The 27,156-nt window shown below is 53.2% G+C and overlaps 1 protein-coding gene across 2 annotated transcripts; it reads right to left on the reverse strand.

Moving 5' to 3' along the window:
* Nucleotides 1–267: 267 nt before the first annotated feature.
* Nucleotides 268–27,141, reverse strand: L1cam (L1 cell adhesion molecule). Of its 2 annotated transcripts, none has more exons than XM_008829557.2 (29): nucleotides 27,018–27,141; nucleotides 16,160–16,357; nucleotides 13,422–13,436; nucleotides 12,652–12,757; nucleotides 12,236–12,435; nucleotides 11,059–11,181; nucleotides 10,796–10,966; nucleotides 9,636–9,747; nucleotides 9,329–9,513; nucleotides 9,040–9,171; nucleotides 8,759–8,902; nucleotides 8,079–8,190; nucleotides 7,803–7,969; nucleotides 7,545–7,701; nucleotides 7,237–7,361; nucleotides 6,965–7,075; nucleotides 6,552–6,749; nucleotides 6,246–6,316; nucleotides 5,851–6,073; nucleotides 4,467–4,582; nucleotides 4,082–4,283; nucleotides 3,874–3,996; nucleotides 3,623–3,796; nucleotides 3,356–3,475; nucleotides 3,090–3,251; nucleotides 2,609–2,746; nucleotides 2,225–2,297; nucleotides 2,117–2,128; nucleotides 268–1,726 (listed from the first exon to the last, which is right to left on the reverse strand). In XM_008829557.2, the coding sequence occupies exons 2-29, from the start codon at nucleotides 16,233–16,235 to the stop codon at nucleotides 1,495–1,497; spliced, it is 3,780 nt and encodes a 1,259-aa protein (XP_008827779.1). In that variant the 5' UTR covers nucleotides 16,236–16,357; nucleotides 27,018–27,141; the 3' UTR covers nucleotides 268–1,494. The 2 variants fall into 2 exon arrangements, with proteins under 2 accessions (XP_008827779.1, XP_008827780.1); XM_008829558.3 differs by lacking the exon at nucleotides 27,018–27,141 and adding an exon at nucleotides 26,803–26,840 and having other exon boundaries at nucleotides 1,468–1,726.
* Nucleotides 27,142–27,156: the final 15 nt, after the last annotated feature.

Genomic DNA, 27,156 nt, shown 5'->3' on the forward strand with positions numbered 1-27,156 from the left:
AAAACTTGTGTCAAGAGACCAGCAGCCTAGAGAGGACCCTAAAACCCACAGACAGTGTGATAGCAACACCCCAGGGGGCAGACAATAAGGACTTGCAGCATCGTGGAATGACCAGGCTTCAGGAAGAAATGAAAGAAAGGATGGGGACTGTGGGGCAGGGCTAACCAGAGACCTCCAGGCATGCCCTGCCCAGGGATGGTGCTTTCACAGTTTGGGACAGGGGTAGGGTGGTACATGCTCGCTCGGTAAAATGATGAAAAGGTCCTCTTCATTTCCAGGTTTTTATTTGCCTGTTATAATTCTGATACTATGTACATATATATATATACTTTTGTGTTTTGTAGAGGGTTCATCAACAGACCAAGCAAAGGCATACAGGGAGGCCACAGCTGCTGAGCAAGCACACAGCAGTGCTGGGAAAACCAATCTTTGCTTTTTTTTTTCCTTTTTTGTCTGTTTTTATTTTTCCTGGGGTGGGATCATCAAAGCTAACTGCTATAAAACCGAGAAACCACCTAGAGACTCAGACATCTGCCTACACACTAGTGGCATATGGGGAAAGGGCAAGGGCACAAACTTTCAAAGTCACGGTGTATTTACATTCCCAAGGTGGGGGACGGGGAGGGGGCTGAGGACAAGAACTGGGGGCAGGCAGGGTTGCTAAGGGGTCCTGGGATATGATGGTAGCTGGGAGAAGCTGTGGGAGGAGGTCTGCCTGCCCCCGGCAGTGACAGAGGCCACTCGATGTTGTCTGGTGGGTACCGAAGGCAGCATGTGCAACATGTGGATGTGGAGCTCCTGAAAGGTGGAATGATGGTGGAAGAGGGGTGTGGACCTATTGTGCTAATGGTGTGGACCTACTGTGCTAATGGTGTGGGGAAAGGGACACTCTGGGCTCTACAGATGGCCTCCCTTGCACTGGTGGCCAGTTTGCCCAGGTACCCATCCTGATTGGAGCAGAAATGGCAAAGAAAAGGGGGAAGATGGTGGGGACAGTTCTGTTGGCTGTCAGGCTATCCAGAAAGTGGCTGGAGAAAAAAGAGGTGCCAACCTAGTCCTGAGGAGACCCACCATGCCTGTTCCCAGTCAGGGAATGAGAAGGATGGCATGTCAGAGATGCTGCAGAAGGTTACCCCTCTGTCCTCTCCGTGAAACCACCGCCTCTCTGCCCAAACAGGTTGGCAAGGCAGCACCTGAAGATCCCTGATGTGGGGGTGAACTGCCCCGAGCTAGGGCAAAGCAGCATATGCCCAGGAAGGGGTGCAGCTGGGTTTTGGCAATAAAGAGGGTAGCAGGTGGTAAGAAGGGGACTTTGAGGCCACAGTTTCTCTCCTCTGTCCCAGTCAAGCCTCCCACAGGCAGGCTGTGGAAAGAGGGAGGGGCCTCAATCCCTAGGTCAGCGGCTTGGTGCATTAGCCAGGTGTCTTGGCCTCTGGCTCTCCTGCACCTCTGGCCCTGGGCCAAGCTCAGCCTGCCTCACCTGATTGGACCTCACTATTCTAGGGCCACTGCAGGGTTGATAGGAGAGGTGGCCCCTGAGCTGTCATTGCCTCCTGCTGCCTCCTTCTCTTTCTTGCCACTGTACTGGCCAATGAAGGAGCCATCCTCATTGAACTGGACATCCACACTCCCCCCATAATCGGCCAGGCTGTCATCACTGCCCAGAGGCTTGATGTCTCCATTGAGAGATGGCTGGCTGCTGCCAAAGGCTTTCTCCTCATTGTCACTGCAGGAGTAGAGGGTGGAGTATGAGTAGATGTGTTGCAGAGCTCCGACAGACCACAGGAGGTCATCCTGGCAGGTCCCTCTGGTAAATCCCCACAGCCTTCTATTTGCCTGCCCCAATGGACAATTCCAGGACACATCCTTGGCATACTCCTGGGAGCTCAGGCTGTACGTGTGATGCCACATGGCCTGTGCCTGCTGCTGGGGCCCCTCTCAGGGCTAAGGGTGACTGGGACAGTAACAGGCAGTCCAGCAGCTAGTGTGTTAGCATTGGAAGAATAGCTGGGTCTGTTGACTTCTCCCCAAAATAAGAGCTCCTGGGCCACCAAAGGGAAAGTGGGATCCCTCCGTTATTGGGCTCTGACTGGGCAACTCCACTGCCCCACCTTACCTCTCCAGAGACCTGAAGTCACCCCGAAGCACAGAGAAGAAACAGAGAGAGGGTAAGAAGTGAAGGCCAGACAGAGCTCAGCCAACCCCCGCCCCTGTTCCTGCTTACCTGTATTCACCGAAGGTCTCATCTTTCATGGGCCGGGCCTCAGAGTCCACCTGAGTGTCCTCCTTGTCCTTCACTACAGACACACCAGAGCAGTGAATTTATTCTCTTGCCCAGCCTGAGCCTAGACTCTGGGCCCCTCTGTGCTGAAGACCCCCAGCACTGTCTCGGCAGCACCAAGTGGCAAGGAGCCCTCAGCATGATCCACCTAGCTCACTGCAGCCCCGGTCTGGGAGGAAGGCACCTCGGGCCTCTGGCCTGCTCTCCACTCCCATGCTCATGTTTGCACTGTCACCCACAAGCTCGGGTCTTTGGGACCAGGTGGGTCCTCTCTCCCCTCAGCTCCAGCACCCTCACTCTGAGCCCAAATATGGATTCCAAGGTTACCTGAATACTTGCCACCCTTGCTGCGTTTGATGAAGCACAGGATAAGAAGGATGAGGAGCAAGAGAATGATGGCGCTGACAAAGGCAATGAACCAGCCCTCAGATGCGAAACTACTTGTAGTAGGGACTTGCACAGGGCCTGAGGATACAGAGTGGGAAACAGACAATGCCCAGGCCCTGGGGTGCACTGTGCTGCCAAGGAGCATGCTAACACTCCTCGGCTGGACGTGCAGACTGCTAGGGCCTGGTGCTCAGGCCTCACTTGGAGCTACAGGGTCTCCTCTGGGGCCAGGAAGTGCCATAGTAGCAGAGGGGAAGGAACGGAGGAAGTACAAGAAAAGGCACACTGGCCAAAGTGCACTCAGATTCTGGGAGGTGAAAAGAGCCATGCAGTGGGTCATGGCTGTTAAGGACTACATGCAACAAACCAAGCAGCTGCACCCAGGGCTTCCCGGTAGACAGTGGTGGCCCCAGGACCTCACCAGTGCCATTGGTCTTCACATCCATTCGGCGCAGAACCACGTCCTCCTTCATCAGATGGATCTGATACTTGGTGTCAGGTTGCAGGTCCCACTGTGTGTAGGAGCTCTGGTTGTAGCTGACATATTGGGGCTGAAGCTGGCGGTCAGGGCTCACCTTCCCTTCTGCACAGATGAAGCATGGTGACAGCGGGGCTTAAGCAGGAGGGCTGGGGATACCTCCAGTGCACAGCCCCGGCTCCCTGCCCCAGGGCTACCTCTGTGCTCACCTGGCAGGGCTTTGAACCAGATGTAGAACTTGAAATTACACTGGCCCTCCCGAGGGACCCAGGATACAACACTGTAGTTTTCACCTGTTGTGGCCGAGATGTTGCCAAAATCTGGCTTCCCTGGGGAATGTAGGAGCACAGGCTGTGGGAGTGCTAGACCACTTGAACACACTCTCCTGAACTCAGCTGCCCAGCCAGCCCCCTCCCCAGTCCAATGCAGGGGGAACCCTGAAAACTAAGACCCCAAAAGCTCTCTCTCCAGCTTACCATACAAGGCCATGGTGCCTCCTTCACGCACAATGGCCTCACCAGGGCCCTGCTGGGTGGTGGCCTGAAGCTGGAAGCGATACTGCAGATCCGGGTTGAGGTTGGTCAGATTGTGAGTTCGGAGATCTGGGTCCGAAAGGTTGAAGAATAACTGCTCCTTGCTTTCCCCATCCACTGTGGAGACAAGTGACGGGCTGGCTTTTGGTCCTTCCTGGGTCTCCCAGCCTCCCCACCAGGTACACTGCACACACAGGGGTGGTAGGAGAGCAGGTAGCCAGTGAGCACTCCATTGTGGCTGAGTGGCGGCTGCCAGTGCAATAGCAGGCTAGTGTCCGACTGGCACTCCAGGTGTAACGCCTCAGGGTGGCCAGGCACTGTGGGAGCACAGAAGAACAGCAGGTCCTCACCTGAGTCTGAGGAGAAGGGATGGCGGATGCAGGTGTGGGGTGCCAGACTCACCTCCCTCTGGGGTGCTGAAGGTCCATTCGCTGGCAGGCCCCAAACCCCGCCCATTAAAAGCCTGCACCTCCACGTGGTAAGAACTGTAGGGCCGCAAGCCACTGATGATGGCACTGGTGGTATTGGCGGGCACCACCATGTGGTTTTTGTGGATATGCCTCTTGCTATGCTTCCTTTGACTGCCCTTCCACCAGTATGTCACCTGCAGGTAAGAGTGGATGTCATCCAAGGGACCTCTAACACACTCCCCACGACCCTTATCAGGAACACTTTTTCCCCAACCCGAGGACTTCCAGGAGAGTTGCTTTCAGATGGCAGACTCCCCACCCTCAATCCTGTCACCCCCCTCTTTAGCTCTCCCTGCCCCCACATCCTGAGCCCTTACGTTGTATCCCCTCAGGTGACCCTTGACCTGGGCCAAGTCCACAGGCCGCCACCTGACCAGCACTGTGCTCGAATTGAAGATTGTGATGTCTTCCAGCTCGGGACTCGCCTGGGGATCTGGAACAGCCAGAAACTTGGAGAAAGCACAGCCCTCACCTAGGCCCACAAGCCAGCCCAGAGACCTTCCCCAAGTGAAGAATGGGGCAGGTGCATGGTCTCAAGGGTTCTCCAGGGAGAAAGAGATGAAATTACACAGAGAAATCACAAAAACTGGCTCTCAAAGTTACCATCCGATGATGCTCCAGACAAGGAAACTTGCATGGGTGGCTATCTCTTATCTGATATGCTGTGACCAGAAGTGCATTGGATTCTTTCATATTTTAGAATATTTTCAGATGCATAATGAGATGTCTTGGGGATGGGTTCCAAGTCTAAATCCAAAGACTTTTTTTTTTTTGATGGTGCTAGGATGGAACCCAGGGCCTCACATATGCTAAGCAAAGACTTCATCGTGGAGACACACCCATGACTATATATGTTTCATATACACCTTATGGATGTAGCGTGAAAGTAATTTTACACACACACACACACACACACACACACACATTTGTTTCTTTGAGACAGGGTCTCCCTCTGTAGTCCAGGCTGTTTTGGAACTCACTATGTATCCCAGGGTAGCCTGTACCTTATGATCTTCCTCCCAAGTTCTGGAATGACACATTCAACTCTATACTACAATATTTTCTTTTTTAGAGACAAGTTTCATGGAACCCAGGTTGTCTCAAAGTCAGAATGTAAGCAAGGTTGACCTCGAACTTCTGATCCTCCTGCCTCTACTTCCTGAGTGCCAGGACTACAAGTATTTGCCACCACACCTGGTTTATGTGGTGCAGAGGATCCAATTTAGCCTTCATGTATGCTAGGCAAGCACACTTCCAATTGAGCTGTATCCCAGACCTACATATACTACACTATTTTTAGAGAGCCTATGCTTTCACTGATCCATTACAAAAAGTCAAGTGTGGAATTTCCCACACAGGGTTAGCTTCTGGAACATCTCAGAGTTGGGATTTTTCGATGAGGGATGCTCAGCCTGTACCAAATCCTTGGACCAGAGGGAGGAAATGGTGTCAAAAACAGTGCTGGTTCATCCAACTGGAATACCGGCTGCTGATGGCAGAAACACAGCAGTGTGAGCTGTCCAGAATTTCCTCACATGGCCTTGGCTATGAGAAAGCATGTCCAGACTTGCAGGAATCGTACAATGAAGTACAGAGAGGTGGGGAATGGCAATGGCAAGTGAGAAGTGGGCCGCTATGTGCATTGCACAGGTTGACACACATGAGGACTTCCCCCTAGGTGTGGGCAAGTCTAGTACTCACAGTCCTCCCCTGAGTAGCCAATGGTGACCTGGGGCTCAGGGCCCTTGCCCTGGTTGTTGACTGCCTGGACTTTGATCTCATAAGGCACAAAAGTAGAAGTGTTGGACACCACCAGGATGGGGTCGCTCACGATCTGTTCCTTCCAGGTTTCCTGCTTGCCCTGTGGGCGCCACTGCACACGGTACTGAACCTGAGGGGCATTCCAATCCATCCACCGGAGGGGCTGGAGGTCACCAGAAAAGAATTCCATTGGCCAAGAGCTCCCACCTCTATGCCTTGCCCCCAGTCCAGATATTCCCCCAGGCATTGGTTTCCTCTTTAGCATAGTCAACGGACAGCAAATGCCTGGGTCCTGGCCTCATGTCCAGGATGCAAATCAGGTTACAGACCCTCACCTTCCATGTGATGACCATATTGTTGGTCTCATTCCCTTCTCCTTTCACATCCACAGGGTTCTTCTCTGGGGCTAGAAAGTAATGTTTTAATCTATCAGTGTTGCAGCAAGGAGACGGAACAAACTGCCCATTCCGGCCCCTGAAGCAATAAGCCAGCTGCCCCAAGGGCACAGCACAGACCTCCCTGCTGTCCCTGGAGCTCTGCAAGTGGACAACACAGGCCTAACACCTCTACAGACTCCCCTCTCCCTTTAGGGCCCTGAGCCCCAGTGACGGCACCCCTTCCAGGTGGCTGCCCTGGCTCACCTGCCTCAGGTGTGACTACAGCTTCAGAAATGGGGCTGGGTTCCCCAGGGCCATATTTGTTGATGGCAGTGACCCGAAAGGTGTAGTGGACGTAGGGTGATAGCTTGAGGGTGGTAGAAGTCTGGTTCCCTGGCACCTTGCCCAGACTGTACCATTTCTCGGGAGCCATTTCCTTGTCCTCAAATTCAATGTCATATTCTGCCAAGAAATGAACAGTAGTAACAGGAGTGTAGCTGAGTGAGGAGGGCAACAGAAAGGTGGGTGTCATGAAGGAACATGAGCCCCCGGAAAACAAGTATGTGCCCCAGGAAGGCAAGCAGTCCTGAGACTATGGGCCTGGGAGAAGGGAGGTTCCCAGGAGAAGGGAGGGCTGGCAGGAGCTATTGGGAGGATGTCACACTCAGGTTTCTTACTCTCAATAGGGGAGTTGTGGTCTTCAGCAGGGCTCCAAGACAAGTGCACTTGGCTCTGCTTCAGCAGGTGGCGGTCGGAAAGTTCCAGGTGAGGCACCGGTCCAGGACTCCCTGAGGGTCACAGAAGGTGGATTGTCAGGGAGGCTGGATTCTCTGGCCTCCTGGAGAGCCATCTACCCGCTCCCGGCTTAATAGGACCCAGCAACAGGAACCTGAGCGTGGTGGGCATCAGAACACGTACCCTTTGTGCCCAGTACTTATCTAGAACTTACCCACCACCAAGAGCTGTGCCCTGCTCTCCACTTCATCCAGCTCAGTGCTGGCCACACAGCTGTAGTTGCCCTGGTCACTGTAGTCCAGGCTCTGGATGACCAGGCGCCCAGCCTCTATGAAGTACCTAGACAGGGCCACAGGTGTACCTTCACTGCTTTCCTGCCATCCTTGACCCATCTTCCCTTTCCCCTTCCCCAACCCTTGTGAGCAGGAGCGCCTCCTGCCCAGAAGAGGCCAGGAGGTCTGACTCTCAGCTTTTCTCACTCTGCTCCCTTCTACCTCACCCAGTTTGGGGCTGGGCCCTCACTTGTCACTGTCCCCAAGTTCCTGAAGGTCTCGCCCATCTCCACGCCAGGTGATGCTGGCCTGCAAAGAGGGGTCAAAGAAGGCCTGGCACGTGAACGTCACCCTTGCACCTTTCTTCTCAATTGCACTCCGGGGCCCCTGTGTGATCTGGGTTGCTTCTGAGAGGATTGAAGGGAAGGGAGAGTCACTTTGATGTTCTCCACAGACCCTGACCCTACCTCCCAGGGGGTTTGATAGTCACATGTGGGCAGCATCTGACCTTTAACCTGTAGGTTAGCCACAATGGTCACATTGTTCTGGTCATTGGCAGCCTGGCAGAAGTAGCGTCCAGTGTCATTGGCCTGGAGATCTCGGATGCCCAGGGTCCCATTGGCATAGGGGAAAAATCGTTCATCCTGAAGCACAGTGCTACCTTCCTCATCCAGCCTAGGGTAAGCAGGGGACCTGGCTTAGACTGACTGGCCTGAGTTCCCTTCCCTTTTGGGTTCTTTGATCTGGAAGATGGCTTAGCAGCCCCCACAGCCTGGGCACTCACCACTGGACACTGGGCACAGGGGCTCCAAAGGCCTTGCACAGCAAGTAGGCGGTGCTGCCCTCAACTGCCATGTATGTCTGATTGTCTCTTGTCAGGATCCTCGCCGGCAGCTCTAGGGGGAGAACAGTCTCAGGAGACAGGGCAGGACTGGTGACCATAAATGTTAGAGAAGCCAATGACTCCTCAGTGGGCACACACAGGCCCCCTGGGAGCCCTGCTCATTGACTTCCTCATTTCAAGCTGTCCCTCTCAGCCTTTGATGCACAGTCCCCTTAGCCTTGGATATGCTCCATCCACTAACGTTATTCCAATTATTGCCACATCCAAGAGCAGTCAGAGTCTTCCCCAAAGTCTTCCCTGACCATCCCCTAATCTCCCTGAGTCTCCAAACCATCAGATTGTCCTCGAGCACATCTTGTCCAGGGTGTACCTCTGTTCAGACATGGTGGCAAGACTTTCCCCTAACTATATCACCACCCCCGACTGTTGTGGGGATGGAAAACATGGAGGCAAAGGTCTCGGCAAGGAGTAAGACAGCCCTAAAATGCTGTGGATTCCCCCAGCTCCCGGCTGAGTAGTTCTGGTGGGTTGGAGGACAGACTGAGGGTTATGAGGCAAGGTAGATGGATGGTTGGGAGGGAAGGCAGAAAGGTGAGACAACCTGCTGGTACTGCACTCACGGACAACATAGATGTAGGCGTTGGCCAGCAGGAGCCCATGCCGGTTGCGGGCCTCACACTGGGTCACCATTGTGTCGCTGGGCTGCACATTACTAAGGATCAGGGATCCCTGCTCAATCCGATACTTCTGGTCCTTGTTCACCTCTGTGTGCAACAGGCAGGGCCCCCGGGCCCAGGTTAGTGCACTGAGCTGTGCTCAGGCCCCTTCTTACCCTCCTCTTCCTCCTTCAATGTTTCTTCGGGTTCCACACACATCCCACCACTGCTGAGGCCCTGCTTACTCTCTATAGGTACCCCGTTGATTCTCCAGGTGACCTCTGGCTGGGGCCTGCCCTGGACTTGGCAGTCCAGGCGGGCAGTCTCTCCTGGTCCATATAAACGGCTCTGGGGCTTCTGCAGCCAGTATGGGGCAGCTAAGGAGAAGGAGAGGACCACCTGAGTCCTAAGCCTGCTCTGGTCCTTGATGCAGGCCCTGTCCTCGCCCATGACAGTAGACACTGCAGAACACTAAGCCTGAAGGCCATTCTGAGAAGCCTAAGAAAGCTGGGGGAAGTTGTGCCAGGCCCGTACCCTCCACGGTGACATAGTAGGCATGCCGGGCACTGCCCAGTGAATTCTCGGCCAGGCAGGTATACTCGCCATCATCTTCTTCACCCACACTGAGCAGCTGCAGGGTCTTGTTGTGGTTTTGGTGGGTGACACGGTCTGCTGGCATAGGGTTGCTGGGGTGCAGCCACTTGATGGTGGGTGTGGGACTGCCCAGGGTCACAGTGCCCAAGGAGAAGAGGAGAGAACACAGGGCCACTTAGCTCAGAGGTTTGAGCCTGCTGGGACCACCCAGCTCCAGTCCTCCCCTACCATAGAAGCGCACACTCACAAGCCCTCAGCAATGCACTCCAGGATCAATGGCTGCCCCTGTAAGGCTATCAGATGACTGCTGGAGTTGGTGGGGAAGAGCAGGCGTGGCTTCCGGTCAATCATGCTGTTGGCTACCAGAAGAAAGTGAGTAAGTCACCATACTTGGGTGACTCTGGACACCCCAGGGAGCCCCTAGGCCTCTGCTTGTTCCTATGTTTAAAAAAAAGTGGCTGAGGTATAACTCAGTGGTGGGGATCTTGCGTAGCATTTATGAGGCTTTGGGTTTTAGAAAAAAAAAAGGATGCCCAGAAGAGTGTGGTGGCCACACCTGTAATCTCAGCATTCATTCAGGAGTCTGAGGCAGAAGGATCAAGAGTTCAAGGCCAGTCGGTGCCACAGAATGAGACTATTTTTAAAAAAGTGTGAGGGCTGGGTGTGGTGGCGCAAGCCTTTAGTCCCAGCACTGGGGAGGCAGAGGCAGGCGGATCTCTGTGAGGTCAAGGGCAGGCTGATCTTCATAATGGGGTCCCGGGCAGCTGGGGGGGGGGGGGGAAGCCTTGGGGCCGAGGGCTGGGGAGGCAGAGGCAGGCGGATCTCTGTGAGGTCAAGGGCAGGCTGATCTTCATAATGGGGTCCCGGGCAGCTGGGGGGGGGGGGGGAAGCCTTGGGGCCGAGGGCTGGGGAGGCAGAGGCAGGCGGATCTCTGTGAGGTCAAGGCCAGTCTGATCTACATAGTGAGTTCCAGGCCAGCTGGGGCTGTAGGGAGACCCTGTTTCATAAAACTATTGAAAAAAAAGAAAAAAAGAGTATGCGCTAATCAGGGTGTGGTAGTGCACATCTGTAATCCCAGTACTTGGGAGGTAAGCCAGAGTTCAACATCAGCCTTGGCTACATAGTAAGTTTGAGGCTAGCCTGGGACACACGAGATCCTGTCCCCGAAAGCTGGATGTGATGGCACACACCTTTAATCTCAGCATTTGGGAGGCAGGGACAAATGGATCTTGGTAAATTCAAGGCTAGTCTCTCTACTTCCACCACCTGGGAAGGGGGTCTCAGAGAATGGAGGTGAGAACCAAGTTGCCTTTGAGAAGGTCTGAGGTTATGTGATCCTTCCCTGGTGGGCTAGGCCTGAAGTAGAGCAAACAGTGGGAGGGGATAGTCAAAGCTTTTGGAACTCACTGGCCTTGACCCGGAGGTCAATGGGTTCCTTTTGAATGATGGTACGGGTGCCTGGGAAGTGAGCATTGCAGATGTAGTCTGAGTGGTTGTCTGAGGTGAGCACATTGGCAAAGTACAGGTCTCCATTCTGGCCCATAGTCACCCGCTCATCTTGTTTGATATGCAAAATCTCTGCAGAGGGAACAAGAAGGTGAAGGTGAAAACCTGTAAGAGATGAACCCCCAGTGCCCCAGCCCTAGGTATCAGCTCCCCCCAGAACCCACTGCTGTTCATCCAGTAGATCCTAAGCGGGGCTGCACTGGGTGGAGGGTTGCAAGGCAGAACCACTGACTCCCCTTCCTCTACCTCCACAGGTTTTACCGTCTCCTTTGGCCACTTCGGGGCACCTGGAAGGAACAGAGAGGCTAGTACTCTCTTCCTGGTCAAGACAGGAAGAGAGAAGAAGGAGGAAGGAGAGCTGTCCCAATGATAGACAAGGGTGTGAAAGGGCTACAAGGAAGTTCACATAAAGGGAGGCAGAAACTCTAGGTGCTTCTAGGGCTCACAACAGAGATGGGCACTCCATGACAGGGAGACGGTGAGGAGGAAGCCAGGGCACCACAAAGAGTTAATCCTCCACAATTCTCAGCCCTCCCACCCACCCTGAAGAAAGGACAAGAACTGGCTGGGGGAGGCTGAGGTGCAGCGATGGGGGAGGGGAGCTGTGGAGGGATGCTAGAGTCACAGACCCTTCCATCATCTTGACACAGGAACCATGGCAACGGTTCCCAAGGTAACTGGAGGGGCAGGGAAGGGAGAGGAGAGCACACAGGAGGGAGAAAACTCAGGGAGGATGGAGTGCAGAGGGAAAACCCCAGGGAAAGGGCGACACAGATAAAGACAGAGCCCTAGAGCAGGAAGGGGAGGCTTAGAGAAGCCAAGTCAGAGATGGAGAGGGAGTGGAAGGCAACAGAGACCAAAGTGGGAAAGCCAGCCGAGGGAAGATAAATGGCAAAGATGAACAGAGATGACCCGAGAAGTAGAGGGGGAACCAAGGCAGAAACAGCTCAAACCAGGGAACAACTCAGAGAGAGACAGGTGGGCAGACAGAACAGCAAAGTAGGCCCTGGGGCAGTCACCCACCCATTCAGCCAGTCCATGGCCCCCAGCCCACCAGCAGCAATCCACTGAGAAAGACTGAGAGGAGGAAAGGGAAAAGAGGTAACCAGAAGGTCAGTGGAGAAAGAGACAGGGTGAGGATGGGGGAAACTGCTAGAGAAAAGAAGGGGCAATGGGGCAGCGAGTGCAGGCTGAGGGCTTCTGGGACACGCAGGCACCTCAGTCACCACAAAACCACTTTGAGGTGAAAGTGGCAGCCAGACGCTCCACCCAGCTCTGGGCACCTAATGGCCTCCCTCTCAGGTACGCCAGGCCCTCCCTGGCCCACACTGTGCCTCGCACCCTCAGCCATGAGCTGGATCTCGTGGGACATGGCAGTGCCCAGCTTATTGCTGGCATAGCAGCGGTAGATGCCCTGGAATCTCTGGGCAAAGCTATTGTTGCCTTCGATGGTGAAGGAGCCAGAGTGTGGTGCCTCGTGTACCACTACACCTAATTCTTCCTTGGGCTTGAAGTGGATGCCATCCTTCGTCCAGCGGAACCTGTGAGCAGAGCATAGGTGAGAGACATCAAGGACAGGGGCTTCAACAGGATAGTGGGAAGGGTTCATGAAGCCAGGGTGCACAGGGACAAAGGGTTAAGAGCCAGATCTGTCTGAGGCTTCTAGACTCAGAAGATAGATGACTCAGAGAGGCCTGAGGGTTGGAGGCTGAGGTCCAAGGTCAGCAACACAGGCTCAGAGGGTGGGGGTCACTCACTCCACTTGTGGTCTGCCTCTGGCCTCACACTTGAGGCTTATGTCATCTGTTGGGAAGACAACCAGGCGCCGTGCAGACTGTTCTGTGATGACAGGTGGTTCCATCACTAGAGACAGGATAAGGAAAATGGTGGGAAGAAATTACATCTGACTGATATCATGGCCTCAGTCCCTGTCTCATCCTGAGGAGAACAGCACCCTTAGGAGCCTCATAGCCAGTGGGGACAGGGGGACAAGGGGCTAAGAGACACAAGCAGAATGAATCAGAGACAGAGAGAAGACAACAACAGAAGTCAGAGAGGGGAGCAGAGAAGGGAGAGAGAGACAGAGAGACAGAGATAGAGAGTGTAAGGTCACATGACTTTGCATGTGCCTGGTCTCCTCAGCTAATCAGGCCTGGTTAGTACTTAGATGGGAGACAGAGATAACAGAAAGAAGTGAAAAACACAGAAAGCAAAAAGGGTAAGGGGGAAGGAAGAGGGGCAGAGAGCGCAGCAAGAGATACAAACAGTGACAGTGGCAGAAATGCTAGCAGAAGCAGAGATAGGGCAAAGATGTCAAACAGGTGAGAGAGAGGAAAAGGCCAAGAGGACCCTCTAGACTGAAGTAAAGGACTGACCCAAGAGCAGAAAAGGCTCCAACCACAAGCACTTACAGCACTCAAGGAGAGCTGAGTACCCCGAATACGCAGAACAAGGGTTTGCTGGCTCAGCCCAAGACCCCTCCTTCCTCCACCTTCAGGTATACACTCCCACTCCTCTTCCAACTTACCATGGTGTCCTTCATCTGAGAATCCAGGCAGCAAGGGAGAGAAGGGAGAGAGGGAGAGAAATGCAGAGAGCAGTCCCAAGACAGCCTGATGGTGGAAGAAGACTCAAGCTCCAGTAGACCCCCATGGGGAAGAGAAGTGGAGAGGTTATGGTGGAGGGGTAAGGGGAAACATGCTGAGCTGAGTAGTAGCAGGTCAAGCTCAGGGAGACAAGACAGAGTCCCTGGAACGGGCAAGGCTCAGGGATAGTGGCTCCACTAGACAGATCCACAGGGTTTGTAGGCTCAGGGAGGAGAAAGAACGTCTGCCTTTCGCAAAGAGTGTCCTTACAGCTCCTGGCAAAGCTGGGTAGGGCCCACAGAACTAACTTCTACTCCTCTCAGAATGCCTTGGAAGGTTTAGAGGCAGACAGCCCAGCAACTGGAGTCCTCCCCTGCTCCAGCCCACTTCCCTCCTAATCCAATTAGCGCAGCTCAGTGTTTTCAATTACTCAAGCCCAGCCTTCAGAGGCCAGTGCCCCTCCTCCTCCAAGCCCTCCCAAAGGCCCTTGCTAGAATCTGAGTCTTCACAGCCCTCAGGGCCGGCACCAGCCCTCCTTCTCTCTCCTTCCTTCCTCCCAGGAGACCACCACGCTCCCTGGGGCAGAGGCCAGGGCAACAGCCTGAACCCCGGGACTCAACTGAGCAATAGCAGGAGGGAGGGAAGGGGGGGACATGGGAACAGTGGGTCAGTGAAAGCTTTGTCTCTGCAGAAGACTTAAGTATAAGCCTCCCAAAAGAGGAAGGGGTTCCCTAGGGATACTGCAGAGGTTCCTGAGCTGAGGAGGGGCAGGCTTGAGAGCAAGAGTAACAGAAATGACAGAATGGGGGTGGGGGGAATCAACTCAGTGGAAGGAACAAGAAGAGAGACAAAGGGTCCTGAAGAGGCTGGGGAAGGAGAGATAGAGGCCAGGTCTCAACAGGGAAAAAGTGAACTGCATGCCGCATCCTATCAGAGCCAGTACAACTTCAGAGCTGCTGTGGACACTGGCCTAGTTCTCTGTCCTTGCTGCTGTTTTTTTCTAAATTCTTTCTGCCCACATCACACAGAGACACACCCAGGCAAGATGGCCCAGCCCATCTGGCAGAAGAGAAGGCTGATACCCAGCATTAGACCGTGGCATTTCTGACCAGGAGGCAGACCTTGAATAGCAGCTGAAAGGCAGAGGGAAGGAGGACCACTGCATGTCTATGAATATGTAAAAGTGAGTCTGGTGCATACATGGATGTCCTGGAATGTACATATGTGGTGTCTGCGGCTGTATGTGTACATGGCTGGACCTTACTGGAACACAATGCAGATATGCTTGTGTGTGTTTACATCTCAGCATATGATGTTGTGCTGTATAGCCCCTATGTCTGTGTAGACAACTGTTTCTTTATGCCTGTGTACACGACTGCTTTATGTGTAAAAATCTCACTCGTGTAACACACCGTTGGTGTGTCCTGTTCTTTTCACTTCTCTGTGCCTGATTGGAACAAGTGTCTGGCTCATCTATCCAGTCACAGTTGTGTGGCCCTAAGCATCTGCAGCAGTGGATGTTCCACATGGGTGTGGCTGTGGGAACCTCTATGTGTGTGTCTAAGGGGAAAGCCCCAACCTCCATGCCTCCAGCCTTTCTTCACATTTTCCAAATCCATGCTGTACCTTGACACCAGGTGCCCCCAAGCCCACAGACCTCTCTTGGCCTCTGGACAATTCCTGGCACAGTCTTCCCCACCCCTGCTCCCCAGCTAGTCTCTATGCCCAGGCTCAGAGACAAAGGTGGCAGAGTGGACAGAGATTGGACTCTGGTAGCTCAGGATGTACAAACACCATCACATATGATATTCTGTGAAACGCTCCCTTCCTAAGGGATGACAAATACTTGGAACAGTATGCTTATCATTCTTACTGAAATTCATGAGGAAAGCCCACCAGAGTAAAAATGTTGCCATATGCAAACATGCATTCACATTCAGCTCACACACACAGTCTACCACAGTCAAATGTTATAGTCAAATACCTCCACAGCATCACAAACCTGACCACTAAATAGAGCAACTCACAAACCCATAGAGGAAATCAAAATGATACTCACAAACAGCCATATAGTTAGTATAAACAAACAAATCACACATAAATGCACAATCCAACTCACAAGCTTAGGCCCAACTCTACACTGCAATACTTACACACCTACCTGTAACGTTCCCACACATCACAGACACGTGCTCCAGCCCCTCCTCATTACGACCAAATGATTACATATCAAAAAGGATCCAGAAGGCTGTTGGGCCAGGACCTAGTATTTTTAAGGTGTCTTTTCCTTTCTCAGTAAAAAAAGAGCTGTCTACCTAGGGCCCAAGATGGGGGTAAGACTTCCATTATCCTGGCTGCCACATCCCTGGGGTATGTTTAGGGGGAATGGAAGCAGAGGGGAGAGTGGGCTAGGAAGGGATGGGCATGCTAAAGGAGGTGTAGCAGACAGGCCCCAAAAGGCAGGGTTTGTACACTATCCGCTGTCCGTGGTGCTGGAACCATATCCCTGTCCGTGGTGCTGACACACCCATATTTTCTATCCTGCCACTCTAAAAGTAAACAGCGTCCTGGGTACCTCTTGCCCGCCCTGTGCCCAGGAAGAGAAAAGAGGGGTGAGGACCACGAACAGGGAGAAAGTGAGGAGGCAGAAGATAAAGGGCCCAGCAGAGCAGCTACTCACATTCGTCGGGGATCTGGATGAGCAGGCAGGGACTGCAGAAGAGTAGAGGCCACACGAACCGTAGCTCCAGGACCATCTTCCTGGCAGCGCCGCGGCTCGGCGCCGCACAACCGGCCGGACTCCACTCACCCTCCGGTAGAAGGGAAGGGAGCTGGTGGTTGGCTTAGAGCAGTAGCTGCTGTGGGGGGGGGCACTGGGCTGGGGAGGAGGAAAGGGAAGATGGAGGAGGGGAGATAGAGTGGACATACGTTAGTGACTTACATCACAGAGAGCCAAGAGATCTTGGCCCCGCCCTCAGCCCCGCCCCCAGCTGGCCAGCTAACACATCCTTCGTCCACACCCTTCCTTGGACACTCACCTCCACCTTGGATGAAGGAACTTGGAAGAGACAGCCTTATCTAGGCCTCCAGGTTGTATTTCATTACCCTTGCTCTTGGTCTGTGTCTTCCTGCCAGCTGCCTCCCCAGCACCAACTTGTTGTCCCAATTAACTCCCCTGTGGGTACCACCAGTCACTCTGTACATATATCCCCGTGTATGTCTTGATGTGCCTCTGAGCAGGTGTCATGGGCATGTGTGTGGATGTGGGTTTGCATGTGGGGAGTATTTATGTGGCTATGTGTGTGCATGCATAAATATGTGGGTGTCCTTCATGAAAGGAATGCATTCATAAGTGTTGGTGTGTGTCTAGAGGAATGGATTCATGGATCTACTAGCTGTATGTGTGTGCACACATGTGTGTGCATGTTGTGTGTATGCCTTCTATGTGTACCTGTGGAGATGAATTTCTGTGTCTCCTAGCTCTGTGTGCATGTACAAGCATGTGTATACATGTGTGTAAAAAAGAAATGTAACTGGGCATGGCGGCACACACCTTTTGAACCCAGCACTCAGAGGCTAGCCTGTTCTACATAGTGAGTCCAGCCAGGACTAATAGTGAGACCCTGTCTCGAAAGAGAGAGAGAGAGAGAGAGAGAGAGAGAGAGAGAGAGAGAGAGAGAGGAAAGAAAGAAAGAAAGAAAGAAAGAAAGAAAGAAAGAAAGAAAGAAAGAAAGAAAGAAAGAAAGAAAAAGAGGAAAAGGGGGGGATTTTTTGCATTCTCATCGCTTTGACTCCCAGAAGTAACTGAGAACTGTTTGTATCTACAAGTTGACAGTGGGCTTGGGAAGTGGGATAGGAAAGGAGGAAATGGGCCTAAGATAGGCTCAGGAAAAGGAAGAAGGATGAGTAGTGAAGCCTGTGTTCATGAATTGGGAGAGGAAGAGAAGGAAGCACCTGTTTGCTGCTCTTCTGCCCCTGGGGGACTATAGAGGAGTGATGACCTCCCCACTTCCAGATGCTTCAGGCCAGGGCAGGGCCGGGGTCATGGAAAGCTCTGGGACATTTCCCAAGACAGAGTTTCTGACACCTTTTATGTCTGGAAATACCAGAATCTAGTTCTTTTTTGGAGTCTTCAGAGTCAATTGCTAGATGCAGCCACCTCAAGTCCAGGTCATGCCAAATATGTGTCCCCCTGAACACAGTGGGCCCCAGAGACTGACAAGCACTAGGAGAGGAAACAGACCCCTGAGAAAATAGGCCACTTTGATTTACACAATAAACAGCATGAAAGAGGCAAGGATGATGAAAGAATGACATGTAGACAAGGGGAGAGCCAGTGTTGCTGGGTTCACTGATCCAGGAGGCTTGAGCTCCAATCCAGATGCTCTCAACAAATCCATCCAACCAGGACCTTATCAAAGTGGAGAAGAGAGCCTCATCTAGAAACCCACCCTCCAAAAAGTGAGACTGGTGAGATGGCTCAGTGGGTAAAGATGTTTGCTGCCAAGCCTAGTGACAAGAGTTTGATCTCTGGAACCCACATAGTGGAAGGAGAGAACTAATTCCCACTTGTTCTCTGACCTCCACATGAGTGTCCTGACACACACATGCACACACACGTATAACAAATGAAAATTTTAAAAATTAGCACACTTGGCTGGAGAGATGGCTCAGTGGTTAAGAGCACTGACTGCTCTTGCAGAGGACCCGGGTTTGATTCCCGGCACCCACAAGGTGGCTAACAACCATCTGTAACTCCAGTTCCAGGGGAATCTGACACCTTCTTCTAACCTCTGCGGGCATTGCACAACATGGGTGCACTTACACACATGCAGGCAATACACTCATTCACATAAAATAAAAATAATAAATAAAATATTTTTTAAAACAACTAGCACACCTAAAAGGTAGGTCAAGAGGCTTGGAATGCTATGCTAAGGCAGTTGAACTCCATCAGGAGGCAGCCAGGAGCTATATATCAGTTTCGTATAAGGGGTGATCTGAGTGTAACAGTCAGTTGGCTTGAAGATTTCAGACTCCCTGCCTTCCAAAGCTAGGTTGGCAGAGCACCGGAGTGGGTCAACATGGCTGGCCTGCAGGCCAAGGGAATGACTTGGATATTAGGAAGTACAACATGAATGTCAGTTCCCAATCTGCAAGAGCAGAGCTGGGGCCCAGAATGAAGGAGAACAGTGGGTTTGTTTCAACCACCACCTCCCCCGACAAAGCCAATGTTAGGAGGACCAGCCCCAGGCAGCCTTGGCCTTGACTTCAAGGTCTGTAGAAAGCAGTAGGAGACTCAGATCAGAGAGCAAGCGATCAAACAACAGCCTTGGGAGCTCAGAGCCCTGGTCTAAGGGGGGAGGGGAGGGAACTGGAGCAAGAGAAGCTCAAAGAAGGACCCTCCTGTCTAGGAGGATGCTTTGATGTTCTGTTTGTTGAACTGATGATTTCTGCCAAGCCACTTCTTTCATTTGTCCTCCAAATCTAGGATCCCAGAATGGAGTTTGGCTTCCATGCAAAGTGGGGACCAGGGGTTTGGGGATATTGTGTCACCCTTGCAAGTGACCCATCCTGGCCCCACCCTAAACAGCCTAACATACAATTTCTTTTTATATCTCCTAGTATTTGTCATCCGTCTTGCTCTGGGCACTCAGAGACAGGCAGGAAGGAGCCAGAAGGTTGAAAAGCCTTTGACAGCTGGGAGGGGGCTCTCCTGCCTCCCTTCCCACTGCTGCTGGGTCTCTGATTTCTCAACATTCCTCAGACAATTATAGAGAGAACTAAGGTTGTTAGCTCAGCAGGCCCTGACCCCCCATCAGCTCTATGGAGGGCAAGGGAGGGGGGTAAGTGTTCCACAGATGGAGTTAAGGCCCAGCCTGCCAAGGGTGACAGACAGAGTGAGAAAGAGGCAAGAGGGAGCAGGGAAGGCTGAGAAGCAGGACTTGGGCCAGGAACAGGAGACAAAGACAGCTGTTGGAAGACTAGATAACCAAGAAGGAGAAATACAGAAACAGAGACTCACTCTGTAGTGAGGATAGGGAGAGGAGAGGAAAAATGAGTACAAAGGATGAGAGACAGGTACAAGATGCACTGCTGAGAAATGGCAGAGAAGGTAGGCTGTGCGCCTGTGTGCAGGCCACCCCTGCCTCCCTCCATAGCAGTCCCATTCTCTGGGGAGTGTGCCAGGAAGGGGAGGGGGAAGGAGAGGAGATGAGCCCAGGTCAACAGAGGGAGGCTTCTTTGCTTGGAGGTCAGGCTGAATACAGGATCAGGATGGGGAGAGTGGAGAAGCCGTGCTCTGGGGCCAGAGAGACAACAAAGCCCCACAGTGACAGCGCTAAGCCCCTACCCACTTGTGGCACAGGGGCAAGAGGACAGTTGTAAGACAAGATAAATGATTCACTGATGGCCAGCCCACATGTGCCAGAGAACAGGTGGAGGCTCCTGCAGGGAGGGGGGATTCAAGGAGGGAGAAGCCCCCAGAGGAGCTCAGCAGATCCCTCCAAGAGTGCGGATGCGATGCGTGTGCGCCGGCGCAGAGTAAGCACCCGCCCAGCTGGGGGAGGTACACATGCAACCACGAGCACAAATGAGTGTGTGTGTCTGTGCATATGTGCACCAACCGTGTACACCCACTACTGTGCTGGGGAGTGCAAGACAAAGGTAGGGCTGCTCCAAAAGGAGGCCAGCCCCCAAATCACCCTACCTGCCTCGTAGGAAGTGTTAGTGGCTAGGGAAGGAGAAAGGGTGTGGTAGGCACTGAGAAGGACAAGGCAGAGGAGATGAGAGGTTCAGGTTCACAGGTCTACATGGATGGACTCAGTGACAGCCACTGAGAGCCTCTGACCTCACCCTGGCCTCTCTCTACGCTGAGTCCCCTGGGGAGTCCTCTTGTCTGCACCATAGTGTCACATTATCATCAATACTATATTGCTGGCATCTGTCTAGAAGCCAGTTGCCGAGTAGGGACCAGAGAGATCATGGAGCCTGGCCAAAATCTGGGGTGACTGATTCAATCCCTGAAAACACACGCACGCACGCACGCACATGCATGCGTGCACACACACACACACACACACACACACACACACACACACAGTCCTTATCCTAAAATAGCAGAGACAACAATGGAAGGAATAAAACTTCAGAGTTCTAGTGGGTATTTCCTGTACCTCACTCAATGCACTAATCACAACTATGACTGCAAAGGAAAAAAATGCTACTTAACAGTAATAACAAAAAATCCTGTGTGACATTCTTTTTTTAAAAAAAGTAAAACAATACCACCATTCATCTGAATATAATAAAGTAAAAATAAGCTTTCAAGACTGTCAATACATGGAAATGTGAATATTAAGCAACACACACACACACACAGAAGCTCCAAGGATGCCCTGCAAATGCACCCTGCGCACATGCTTACCAGCTCCCAGGACCTGCTGCCGATCTTCCCAAAGAAGCAGCAAGATGACCCTTCAAAGGTGGAGCTTAGACTCCAGATTTCCTGTGCAGTGTCTATGGGAATGGCAGCACTTGGTGGCCCAGCAAGTGAGAGTGAGAGCAGTACCGGGGGTTCACTGCCCTGGGTATATGACAAGGTCAGAATGTGTGGCCAATCCCTGTTGCCCAGGCCTAGGGGATGGTATAGGAGCTTCTGTACCTGTCAATGTGCATGAGGGTCTGGGTGTCACCTGAACCCCATGCACTGTGTCCCTTCGAAGCTCCCCTTTCCCATCCCCACCCCAGGCTGTGGCTGGTGGGTTTCTATGGTGATGGACTCTGATTGCAGAGGTGGGGGAAGTCTTGGTGTAACCTATTGGGTTCTTTAGATAATAAATAAAGAGGGCTGCTCAAGGGAGCCTCCACAGGTACCTGGAAGCCCAGAAGTCTTAGACTACTCCTTCTTCCTTCCCTAAGGGGAGACTAGAGAAAGTGCACCCTTCATCCCAGCTCCTTCATTCTGCCTGAGGCTTTCGTCTCCAAGGCAACTAAGGTTCACCTATAAAGGATCATTCTCCTTAACCGGTGGGGAGGGGGCAGATAGAGGTTAACCCTTTGTGAGGGAGGGAGGCTTCACATCATTGGTGACTCTCACCCTGCACTCCCCCCACCATATCTCTGTCAGCTCCATTTTCTTAAGTGAACTCATGGCACTTACCACCTGCCAGGGACTCTTCTAAGCACTTTTATACAGACTCATTTCATTCTTATTAGCTCCATTTGACAGGCGACAAAATTGGGACCCAGAGCTGAACTGTGTCCCAGGGTGCAGAGCTGCCCCTGGCACTCACTAGGGGTGAGGTTTTAGATGGTGCAGAGGCTCCAGAAGCTGCCAAAGGCTACTGGAGCATAAACTGGCCTCTCAGGGACTCTAGCATCCTAATGTGTCCCTGCGTGGGTCCCAGGGAACCAGGGGCCTGGTCAAGCATGGCCTCCAAGCCATCCTATTCCCTGGGGAAGGGCCCATTTGCTAGGCAAATGTGGGAGGGAGGGAGGGAGTAAAATTTGGGGAGGGCAGAGATTCGAAGGACCATGTGAGAAACACCATGACTTAACAGAACAGGCTTGATCCCAAACAACCTATCTGCCCCTCAGCTTGGGTCCCCCTCAGTCTGAGGCCCTGTGGGACTTATATGGCACCCCTTCACTCAAGTACTCAGTCCAAGAGAAGGCCAAGTCTTTTTCTGTTAGATTCAGGGACAGGCTGGGTTTCCTTGTCTCCTCCCTGCTATCCAGAATCTCAGCCTGCTGTGACCCTTCTCTCACAACCAAAGGCTCACAAAGGTCCCACTCTCCAGCCAGAGCTCAGGGACAGAAATGACTACATTTCTGTGCTGAGAGGAGACAGAAACCAAGCAGGGACCAGAGTTCCCCCAGCTGCCCGACAAAGCAGAGACCAAGGTCCAGCCTTCCAGAGCCCTGAAGGCAGAGTCATAAGGCAGCAGGGGGTGGAGGGGAGGTCATCAGAGCCCTCTTGGCCCTGGGCTTCCTAGGTAAGCTACAACAAGTTTCATACTGAGGGGCTTCAGGGGTCAAGCTAGAGGAGGCAATGTGGATCTATTCCTTGGGCGAGGGGCCCAACAGATAGGCAATCCATGTGAACAAGAGAAAGTGCCGAGTAAATGTGTTGAACAGAGCAGCAGCTGGCTTGTCCCTGGTTCCAAAATGACTCCTGGAAATGGCTCAGACACTGCCAGGCCCCACCAGACCCTCGGGGCTCCTATTCCCAAAGGGTTAAAGGGCAGAAGGGGCACAGGAAGCCTGGGGGTGGACAATGGTGCTTCTGTCCTCCCTAGGGCCTGAGCATTCCTAAGGCATGAACACAGCCATCTGGGGAGGGGGCCCAAGGGAACGGCCCATCTACTGAAGCCAAAGCCTGGGCTGCACAGAGGCTCTGCCCCCCATAGGAGCCAGTGCTGCAGCTGCCAGTCACCACCCCAGCCCCACCCCAGCCCCACCCCTTTCTAGCACAGGCCCTGTTGGGGCCACTGAGGGGACCCCTGTGGGCACAGGAGGATGTGAGTGTGTGAGTACTCTCTCTCTAGAACACACACATACAGATATACAAATGTGCACATGCAGCCAAATAGGAACCCAAACAAGACTAATGGAAGTTATACAAATGTACACATGTGACCAGATATATGAGCCCCATGCATGCAAATAAAAATACTAGAAAATACACACACACACACACACACACACACACACACACACACACACACACACAGAGGCTCAAAGTTCCCCAGCAACCCAACTCTCCCATGCAAACTTCTGAACAAGGACTGCCCTCCCCCCATCTCTGCCTGACAAGGGATGCTTTAGACTGGAGTGCTGGGGAGGGAGGGGGCTGCTAGAAAGGCAGTTCCCACTCTTCAAGCTTCATCTTCAGACCGATGTTGAGATGGGCAGGTTCCCAAGTCCCTCATGGACAGGTATATATGCTGCCATCCTCCTGCCCCACCCAACCCCTGGCTTACACAGCTGCCCCTGCTGAGTTTAGGGGCCAGAGACTGGCACAAGCTGCTGAGTGAAGACCCGAAGCCTTGCAGCTTTTCAACCTGGAAAGGCTATATAAAGCTCCTGGGGCCTTGGATGGGGGGGCATGGACAAAGCAAAGCTTCCAGAAAGCCCAACAGACCAGATCCTCCCCTGGCAAAAGAGGTACCCTCCCTCCTCCAACTCCTCCCTCTCCCTCCAACCACAAAGCCACAAAGACCCTGTTGATATTTGGGGAACAGGCAGGGTGATCATCAGATGGTCCCTCTCCTCTCCTCAAGTCAGATGAGTCTCCATGGGGGGAGCGAGGTATCTAGGCCCAACTCAGGTTACGGAGCCAGCGGAGGTATGATTAGGGTCTATTGCTGGGGTTCACAGCTCAGTGCCAAGCTCAGGGCCATCAGGAACTCCTGAGAGAGGGCTTTAGGGGAACTAGGAAATGGAGCAGAGAAATACGAGATAAACAAAAGAAGAATCTGTTAGAGCAAGGAGCACCAAGGGGAAGGGCAAGTAGGCAGAGGCAGGAAGGGGGAGAGAGGAAGGGAGGAGGAGCAACCATCTCCCAACCTGCATAGGCAAATGAGGAAGCAGGGGAAAGGTCAAGTGGCCTGGTGAGAAGATAACAAGATGGCAGCAAAGAGCCTTGGTGAAGCAGGAGAGGATGACCAGATCAGAGCAAGTGGCAGATGGAAAGATTATGGAGCCCAAGGGCTAGGGTTGCTGAAGGTCCATTCCAGATGGTCCCTATCAAGGGAGCAGGGGGCAGGACAAAGATGCTGCCAGCTTGAGAAGCCTGGAAGATCTCTGCATGCGACCCCTACTCCACAGCCTGGATACATGCTGTCTTGGCACTACTGGCAGTAACTGGAGTGACTGGGCTGGGCCATTCTGCAAGGCCACATCACCATCACAGTCCAGAAGAGGATCCAGTTGTGGCCATTTTGAGTGGTACCAGGATCAGTTTGCTTTGAAAGGGACCTTGGAGATATCAGTGACCCTGCCGCTTGTGTGACAGCCAGCAAAGTTGAAGCTCAGGTCGGGCAGGTGTGGTGGTACAGTCCTGTCATCCCAGCATTCCAGGAAGGCTGAAGCATGAGGATTGTTGTGAATTTGAGACCAGCTTGAGTTACATTACATAGTGAGTACCAGGTCAGCTGGATTAGAGTGAGACCCTGTCTCAAAAAACAGAGAGAGAGAGAGAGAGAGAGAGAGAGAGAGAGAGAGAGAGAGAGAGAAGCTCAAAGACGTGATTGACATTACATAGAGAGTGAAGGGTGAGAGGGATTAGAGAGAGACACTGTCTCAAAAAAAAGAGAGAGAGAGAGAGAGAGAGAGAGAGAGAGAGAGAGAGAGAGAGAGAGAGAAGCTCAAAACAGGGAAGGGCCTAGCAATGGCCAATGTGGCATATTTGGATACTACCTTCACCTTCCCTAGCCAGTCTTGGCCAAGTGCTTGCCATTGGAAGTTCCTGTCCCTCAAATGTTCCTCAGTGGCAGAAAGAATACAATCTTAGGGAGACCAATTAGGGAGCACAGCAGGGCTCTCCTGTTCACTGGCCTTCCTTCACCGTCACTTTCCCTTCAGATAATCATGAATAAAAAAAGACAGCAAATCTGCACCCCATAGGGACAAGGAAGGTATTGGTAGCTGGTTACTTCCATGGGCAGCCTGGATTCAGCCCAAGCAGGCACTCAGCAGTGAGAACTGCTCAGTGAATGGCTACCCACTCATGGTTGCGCAGTTTCTGGCCAGTCATTCTGTGAGCAGCCCCCATGTGTGGCCACCCCTGGCCACTGTGTGCCATGGTGCTCTGGAGAAGGCTGGGGGCTGGGCCCTGGGGGAGGAGCCTCTTGGGTGTGGGTGGTAGCAAACCAGGGGGCTGGGGCATGCCGATCCTGTTTGCCTCTTGGTGAGCAGATCACCAGCAATTCCTGATTTCTTTTGTTCTTCTCTGTACATTCTAAATGTGTTACAATAAGCTTTTTCTGTATATTTCAAATGTACTATGACAAGATGTATTACTTTTGGGATCACACACAAACATAAGTGCTCCTTGGGATGCAGCAAGGAGAAAAGGGCAGGAACCAGAGAAGTAGGGAGTTCCCAGTCCCAGTCCATCTTGCCACCAACTCGCCATGTGGCCACAGACACCTGAGGGTGCCTAAAGACTTAGTGTCTGAGAACACTGCTACATGGATATTGGACCAACACTGAGGCCAGGCTGGGTGAGTCCCACTGCCTGCAGCAAGGAGCCCACAGAGGTGAGAGGTCCTGGACAGGCCCCACCCCAGCCACCCTACTAGAGGACCAGAAAGATGGGAAGAAGGGCTGCTGTACCTTATTCACCATAAGGGCCACGTGAGTCAGCAGAGATAGCACCCGACTGCCAGAAACACATTCCCTTGGGGTTAGATCAATCAAGGCATGTACCTGAAAGGGGTACCAGGCCCCCTCTCATTGAGGACAGATGGTGGTCCTGTCTCCCTGAGACAGGCAGTGAAGGGTAGGGCTTCTAGATGCCAAGTCAGGGGCAGTAGGTTTTACCTGCTGTTTTTTGCAATCTCTGTCAACCAAGATCCTAAAATTCTCACCTAACAGAAGGGAATAGGATATGGAGGACCTCCACCCCCTACCCCCTCTCCCATAATGAAACAGAGACAGTAAGACTTGGCAATGTCCAAATTTGCTGCAGTCTTCACAGACAGGGCCAGGCACCTTGCTTTCCTGAAGTCCCTGATCCTAAGCCAGTGAGTCCCTTCCTTTCTCATCCCTACCTAATGGGCCCACAGTCTACACCCATGTGCACCTAGAGGCACATCCGAGGGTGCCCAAACCCATTTCTCACAGTGCAGCCTTTATTGGCCACAGAGAAGAGGCTCCCTGCTGCGCCTGCGGGTAGGAGACTGGTTCTGCAGCAGGTTTGAGGGGAGCCCGAGCTAGAATTTGGAAGAGAGGAGGTAGAGAACAAAGCCCCCTCCCCACTTTGGGGCGGAGGGACAGGCAGCACCCAGCCCTGTTTCCCCCCCGCCCCGCCACTGCGGGAGCAGCTTCGCCCAATCTCCCCCACACCGTGCTTGAGACCGGGTTTTCAGGCAAACAGGGCCCTAGAATGGGGATGAGGGGCAGCCACGCCCAGAACCACACCCCACGGCGGTCGACCGGATTGGGGGACATTCCGTCGGGTTCTCGTTTCCCTTCTCATACACGCCACACATACACAGGGATACGCCAACTTCAGCCCCACCTGCCTACACAGAACCTGCCTGACCTGCGGGCCCCTCCCTCAGTGTGCATTTTGGGCGCCGCCCGGTTATCCCTCACCTGTCGGGCTCTGGCACCCGGCCACTTTCCCCTGTCCCACTCCAGACCGCAGTGCCCCGAGATGGGTACCCAATATGGGTGGGGCTCCGGCCGCACAGCTCTTTACCGCAGCCTAGGCGACTCTCGCTCGTCTCTCCGCCCGGAGCAGGGCTGAGGCTGGAGCGCAGATGGTCGTAGCCGTGACCAAGGGGAAAAGACAGACCAGCCCGCCTTACCTGCGCCGCTGCCGCCGCTCAGGCTTGCAGCCCAGCCTCCGCGCACGCCGGCCTCGGACCCGCCGCCCAGCGCGTCCACGATGCCGATGCCGACGCGGATGCTGCTGCTGCTGCTGAGGCTGCGGCGGCGGCGGCGGCG

This window comes from Nannospalax galili, unplaced genomic scaffold, assembly GCF_000622305.1.
Source record: "Nannospalax galili isolate Female #2095 unplaced genomic scaffold, S.galili_v1.0 scaffold513, whole genome shotgun sequence".
NCBI classification, from domain to species: domain Eukaryota; kingdom Metazoa; phylum Chordata; class Mammalia; order Rodentia; family Spalacidae; genus Nannospalax; species Nannospalax galili.

Bases quoted from the DNA above. Each gene is read 5' to 3' on its own strand.
- L1cam (XM_008829557.2), bottom strand. From the start codon at position 16,235: ATGGTCCTGGAGCTACGGTTCGTGTGGCCTCTACTCTTCTGCAGTCCC. The intron at 6,750-6,964 runs GTAAGAAACCTG...ATTTCTTGGCAG, and splicing joins CCACAACTCCCCTATTGAGA to AATATGACATTGAATTTGAG. The intron at 6,317-6,551 runs GTGAGCCAGGGC...ATTACTTTCTAG, and splicing joins TGTAGTCACACCTGAGGCAG to CCCCAGAGAAGAACCCTGTG.